General features: G+C 39.4%; 1 protein-coding gene across 1 annotated transcript; it reads right to left on the reverse strand.

Moving 5' to 3' along the window:
* Nucleotides 1–1,298: 1,298 nt before the first annotated feature.
* On the reverse strand, nt 1,299–6,844 carry LOC133122335 (actin-related protein 2/3 complex subunit 1A). The gene is made up of 10 exons (XM_061232276.1): nt 6,588–6,844; nt 5,649–5,742; nt 5,462–5,566; nt 4,837–5,059; nt 4,531–4,638; nt 3,968–4,180; nt 3,235–3,310; nt 2,434–2,627; nt 1,936–2,026; nt 1,299–1,707 (listed from the first exon to the last, which is right to left on the reverse strand). The coding sequence occupies exons 2-10, from the start codon at nt 5,710–5,712 to the stop codon at nt 1,669–1,671; spliced, it is 1,113 nt and encodes a 370-aa protein (XP_061088260.1). The 5' UTR covers nt 5,713–5,742; nt 6,588–6,844; the 3' UTR covers nt 1,299–1,668.
* Nucleotides 6,845–7,320: the final 476 nt, after the last annotated feature.

Consider the following 7,320-nt stretch of genomic DNA (forward strand, 5'->3'; position numbering starts at 1 on the left):
ATATATATTATATTCAAACCATCCCATCATCTTGCCATGAAATTATGAACAGTGAAAGATAAAACTGACAATTAATTTTTTTCTACATAAAAAATGTCACAGACCTAGTAGAGGGCTTTACTGAACTAACTTTATGTGGCTTTAAAGTGAAAATGAATGCACTAAAAAATTCACAGAATAATTATTCTCATTAGTTCAGCTGGCTTGGATAACCATTTTGTTGGCTGAAACTATGGATTTTGCTTAGTGCAAACTTCCCCATGCTGAGATTAGAGGTGTAGAAATGCAAATGTAGTCACTGTGGTGACTGATGTTTGGTGCTACGATGTTTGTGCAGACTCCTTGGGGTAGCTGCTGGACAGAACAGACCTTCCTTTGTTAGGATCTTTAAACAAGCTGTGGCTATTTCCACAGCGTGTAACTCCCACACCATCAGTAACAAGACTGACATAGCACTGCTCTCAAATATTATAGATGAATATCCAGGATTGCAGATGTAGGGTCTTATATCTGCTGTACACTTACTGAAAATGACCAAATAATTACATATCATCTTGCATAATTACACATTTTAATTGCATATATTAATATTGGTATTGTTCCCATTCGACCACTCATTTGGACACTAGCTGATCCCATTTACAAGCCAATATATATTGTTCTACCCATATCACAACCCATAATAGTAATAGCTGCAGCAGTGATAAAAGGCAAACAACATGGTTATTTTAAATGTAGTGCAGACAGTATTGTAGGGAGGTTCCATACTCATTGCATGTCTAATGTGCAAGTTCTATACAATAAATTCAGGTTTCTCCTTTTTAATATAACTCCTATTATAATTAGAGGGGACAGAAGACAGCTGAGCACTTCCACACCATGTTCAATCAGCATGGAAGGTGCGCTGGCACATTTCTATTGAAGCCAGCAGGGCACTGTCGCTGAAGCCAAGAAATGAGCCCTCCTCCCTGTGCGGAATAGCAATGAACTAAACCAATTAATACAATTTAGTTACTCTTCTGGGAAAGTCTTTCTTCAGCAAATTCTGATCTAGCCTTTTAATTCTTGATCTGTATCATATTCATCTATTGATACAAAATCAAAATGTAAGTATTGTTACAACCCGGTCCAGCTCGGAGGGGAACAGGATAAAGGATAGGGAAATGGAGTGTGGAATGGGGAAACATTACACTCTGCCATTCCCAGACCATTGGAGGGCACTGTATACCATTCACAGTGCACCAGAGTAGACCCATAGACCCATAGACTGCTTGCAAATAATGAAACCACGCCCAGTGTAGTGTACATGTACTTCATTTATTTCTCAGTCCATTTACATAAAATCACCCATTTAAGTTAATGATCTCCTGTGTCCAGAGGAGCCAAGCAGCCATACCTGCTATCACACCACTGGGGCAAACCAGCTTTGGTATAGAATAAAAATAAAAAATAAATCACAGCTGAAGTAAAAGGTAAAGAAAAAGGAAAATAAACATTCCACACATGGTTTCATTGACATTGTCCCTCCCTTTAGCGTTTTTAAATATACAGTGACACCATCTCAGTGCGCATTCGTTTCAAATCTTCATTAAAGTTGACACATCCTGAGGTGATGTGAACGGTCTTCATGGTCCTGGAGCTGTGTCAGGCTAGTCCTCTTCATTTTCCTTACATTATTCGTAGGCCTTGGAGAGAAGACTCTAGTGCCTGAGAATGATGTTAAATACCACTGTTACATTTCCACTTTTCCTTTGTTACAATGATATACGGTCACCACCACAATGGCTCAACATTACCGTTATATTAACACAGTTAAATAATAATATGTGGATTGTTTCTACACAGCTTCTCACACAAAGCTCAATATGACAATGGCTAAACTATAGTTTTAATTATGTGGTACAATTTATGTGAATTACAAATTTTAAAACTTGCCTTGAAATCCCAAATGGTCATTGCTCCATCGATTCCTGTAGTGCAGAATTTACGACAATCTCCTTTGTCTCCTTCATATATAGACACTTGGCTGTGGATAAACAGAATATGTTAAGTTTACCTTTAATCAAGAAGCTTTATGTAAAGCACCATATAAATGGATTTGTCGTGGACATCTAGTAATAGGAATAAAGATTTATCTTACACATTACACAAAGTAAGACATTATTTACTTTAAAGATTGGTAAATAAACCCTACATGGTTAACCATTTTGAAATGTAACTAACATACCATCAAAGTTAGACTGACGTCAAGAAATTGACTGATGTATGGAAAATGGGCAAAACATGAGAGCCACAATCACAAAAACATTCCTCAATGGAGATTGTAACAGTATAATGCAAACTTAAATTAACTTCATCAAAAACATTTCAGTTTTGCTTTCTCACATTCACATATGTATTCAGAAAGAGCCGCAGAAGTGGGCAGGCTCTTACGTGATGCTGTTCTGGTGCAGTGTCTCCAGGGTAGTGTTGCGGTCCTCAGTGGTGGCCCTCTTGTCCATGTTCCGGAAGCGCTCCATGGCAGAAATATTGCGCTGGATACTCTGCTTTGGAATGTCTAACTTGGAGGTGAAGGTCAGCGCACCCTGGTCATCATAACTGAACAGCATTGGGCAGCAGTCATGGCCCTGACAGGGGGAAAAACATGGTGGAGCAGGTGAAGTGGAAGCATCAAAACGCCTAGGTCGGTGACTATCGGAAACACAAAAACCACAAATGACAAAATGGCTACTTGCATCCCTGTGACTACACCATAAGGACTGGTAGCATATTTGTGTCTTTTCAATACATTTGTTCCAGGACATTTCAAAAACAGTGTAATGTGACCAACACCTGTGATACAGATTGACTGTGATAACAGCGATTGGGAGTTGGCGATTGTTGACTGGGGTGAGGGGGTGTGGTCATCCTTTTAAGTTGTTAGCTTATAACGCTACACTGACATTTTCAGGGACAACAAATTGTTTTCCAGAACAGTTGGGCAATTTTTAAATTTTCCATGACTTTTCCATAATAGGAAAACTGCATGAAAAAAAATCCAGGTTTTCCAGGATGTGTGTGAACCTGGAGTATGCATACTATGCCCAACTGAACTGAAAGGTAAATGATATATTCCAACTCATACTAATCAGTTTTTTTAAATGAGTTGAAAAGGCAACTTAGTATAAACACGATGATCATAATTAGAAAATGATTCAAATAATTAGGATTTAAGCTTGTTTAAAAGTGGCTTACCGCTGCAAGAACATTGTTTTCAGAGATAAACATCACACTTAGTAGGGGAAGGAATTCAGTCTTTAGCTGGGATAGCCTGAAATAACAAACGGTGAAAAAACTATTAATTTTCTAAAACATACTGCACAACACATCAACTGTGCAATTACCACTAACAAAATTCTACACACTTATAGGCTAATAATTTGTCTCTCTAATAGTTGTAGGTATTCAATCTATAATTAGGCATATAATTAGACTATAATTAGACAGATTCTAAACACACAGGCTTAAACTCTAGCATATATCTTTTTTTCTCTCAATCCATTCAAATTGGCACCTTTCTGGTATGCCAAACTGTGTCCATTACAATATAGGCCTACTTCAGTAAAATCTTACAGATAGGGCTCATTCCAATCCCTTATTTTTCTCCTCTTTCCTATTCTTTCTCCTTTTCTTTCTCCTTTTCTTGCCCCAAGCTCAAACCATCGGTAGAGGGTAGGAAAAGATGAAAGGTGGATCCTTTATTAGTTAGGCTTTCTGTAAAAAACTAAAAACAAAGGATGCGCTGATGTCTTCTTGCTCAAAGGAAAGGTTTGGAGTCCCTAATTTCTACTTCCAACTCCTTGAAGGAATGTTGGCATTGCCTTAAAAATGGCGTACCTCAATCGTTTTCTGGGTCAGGAGGAAGTAAAGGAGAGAAGTGGAGAAAGAAAAGCGAAAGGAATGAGCCCCTGGTCTCATGTACACTCACGTGGAGCCCTTGGTGGAGTCCACCACAGTCACTGTGCTGTCATGGCTGACCCAGGCCAGGCGGCCCCCACTGGCAGAGAAGCTGACACTGTGAACCCATCCACCGCTGCCCGCGCCCCCAAACTCCGCCATCACCTGCCCAAACGGCATCTTCGAACCCCAGGGAGTGGCAGCCGGCTTCTCATCCACCTCCTTAATGTATGCAGAGAACACCCTGCCAAAAAATGACCAAACCTTTAATACTGTACACACTGTTTATTGTGTTAAATATGGGCTACATAATTTACACTCAGTTATTCGCTCTTTCATTTATTTGGCCATAAAGGGTATAGTGATTCACTTGAAGAAATGTGACACTTAACCAGCAAAGAAAAATGCACAACACAATTCCATGTAATGTACATCAATACAAAAATATATTTATATTCAAACACTAAGACTACATAAATGCATAATTATAATCACTATATACATTTGGTGAGAACCCTAAATAGATCAATGCAGCATGCAAGAAATTACTACTCGTCACTCAAAAATATTTGCCCCAATCCCAGCTTCGCTCACCTGCATTTGAAGTCACATGACCCAGCTGCCAGGAGGACATTATTCGGATGCCAGTCTAAACTAAGGACTGTAGAACGAATCGGTTTCTTGATGTGTTTGCTAACCCACCTAAGCAAATGCAAATAAACAACTTCACCACAGCATCATAACAAATCAACTTGCATATATTATTTTAAATGTCACACATTTTGACATGCTACAATGATCTGTACCCTTGAAACAGCCACTTAAATGTTTTTTTTGCCATTTGCACAAATAAAAATAATATCCTGAAAAACGTGATCCAGCATATTCACTGAGACTTACCAATCATTTTCTGACTCAAAGTAACACACAGAGATGAGACGAGCTCCACTGCCCACTGCAAACTTGTTCTCCAGGGGCGACCACTTCACAAAGGTCGCTGCACGGTTAATCCTCAGAATCACCAGGGTGGGCTTCCAGATCCCATCCTTCTGGCTCCACACGTAGGCGTTGCGGTCAGAACCACAGGTCACAATGCGGTCGCTCTTAGGGGCCCAGTCAATACCTGCCCGGACAATGTGTTCCACAGCTCAAATAATTATAAAGTAATAATTGTGACAACTGATTATAGTTTGACTGAATTATAACAAGTGTTGATGTATACACAAACCTACCAAAATGTATACATTAGGTTTTACAAAAGCACTAATCTCCCCACTGATTATTTTTAAATAAACCACAAGAATTTATATAGTAAATCCCTGATTCAGTGGTAGTGCAAGACAGAAAATGTATACACTGTACAACCCTTATTAAAACAGCACAGTGCCTTGTGCTTTCATTTGAAAGGACACCACTGCTTTCAAAAAAGAATTCAGGTAAAATTGTGTCCTTGTCAATAAAGGACAATAATGTAACATTTGTTTAGAGGTTCATCTTTCAACACGAAAACGGGTTTTCTCCGTACCTGTAATGTGCCCATTGTGCTCTTTTAATTCATGCGCTTTCGTCCACTGGTTCCCACTCTTCTTATAAATATGGACTTCGTGATTGTTTGGGCTGATGGCAATTTCTGTGTAATTGTAAAAGAGGGTGTTTTTAAATTGAATCAATTCAACACAAACGAATTAATGCACTACGGCACAAGTACTTACGTGTTTTGTCCCGATTCCAAGCGTGACAAGTGATAGGCTCCAAGATAAACTGGTGCAGAGACATTGTGCTTACAAGCTTTCCTCAGGTGAAAAACTGTCAAAGCACAAACAAAGATGCATGAGGCGACACATTTCCAACAACCTGTATAATATTAGACTTTGCGCACATCCGCCTCAGTTGCGCTAGTGGTCCGAGATCATACATTCGATAATTAAATTCTAGTCTCTTATGGTTAACATGCAATGGTAATAAACCCGCAAATTGGATTCCAACGGTGCATAACAATGTAATTGATTGCTTCAGTAAGGTTAGCTAAAAGTATTTTGTAAAATTAACATACATGCTCGTTTTATGCCACTCCAAGAAGCACAAAGGCAAACTTTAGCTACATTTATAGACTAGCTACATTTCCAAATTTGATACAGCAAACACGACTGGCTAACTTAGCCCAGCAACGATGGACGCCCGCTAGCCCAGTCAAGCTCATTAACGTTAGAACTAGCTACCGTTAACGTTAGTGAAGCCAGATTGCCAGAAAGTAATTGTAAACTGTATGAAATGAAAAGCCCATTGTTACTTCATTTATAAAACCGGTCTCAGACAGGGTTAACGTTAGCAAAAAAGTTAGCCGGTAGACTAGCTGGCTAGCCTAACGTTAACTAGCTAGCTCTAGCTAGCCATTTCAGTTAAACTAAGTTCAATATTCTGACTTGCAAGCTGTTAGGCTACTTAATACCTAATAATCCCAGAAGGAAACAAAATTAACATTATATATTTTTCAGCAACTGAGATGAATTAAAAAAACATCTAACTGTCCAAGCCGGGCCTCTATCCTTCCTTATCAGCGCCTTTTCCCAAAGAGATTGGCCGCTCCCTGTTGAATGAAGCCGGCATAGAATGGACCAATACAGCCATATCGTTTTAAATTCGGTATTTACCTTTTTCTCTTGTATTGCTGTGTCCTTTCTTTTGTTGATTTTTGAATGCGTTATCAGTTTTTTGGGACGGACCTGAATTCGCGGACTCTGGGCAGTCGACACGAATTCACTCCGGCGTAAGGGCTGTCAAGGAATCCAGAAAACGACGAGTAGCCTACATCGGTCACTTTGGTATGGGAGGGTGCCGGGAATTGCGCACGCGTGGAGTGTATGGTCATGTTTGAACGTCGTCAGAAAAATGCATCATACTTCAATATGGTAAAACCTTGGGTCAAACTGCAGCGTATAGCAGTCGAGTATGGCAAGCCCAGTGGGCAAACCGATTTGTGTAGCAGGCACGTTAGTGAGGCGAGTTAAGATGGGATGCATTTAAAAAAAACATTGGGACCACGATTGGGACGCACCCTTTGTTCTAGTGAAAGTGGTGCTTCAGAGTGGATCATTAGCGAGCCAGACCATGCTGAAGTATAAGAAAATACTTTAGCTTATATCAAGTATGCTTTGTGTAATATTTTTAATTCTGCTTGGATACTAAAAGATCACTAATATGTGTTAGATACTTGAAGTTAAACATTCAAATGAGTGGTGTAGGATTTGTGTGTGTGTGTGTGTGTGTGTGTGTGTGTGTGTGTGTGTGTGTGTGTTTGTGTGTACTCATATGCTGTACTTGCTACATTTAAGATATTTATTATTCATAAGTCTTTTAATGGCTCCCCACCGAATGGAATTGGAT

This window comes from Conger conger, chromosome 2, assembly GCF_963514075.1.
Source record: "Conger conger chromosome 2, fConCon1.1, whole genome shotgun sequence".
Lineage (NCBI taxonomy): Eukaryota > Metazoa > Chordata > Actinopteri > Anguilliformes > Congridae > Conger > Conger conger.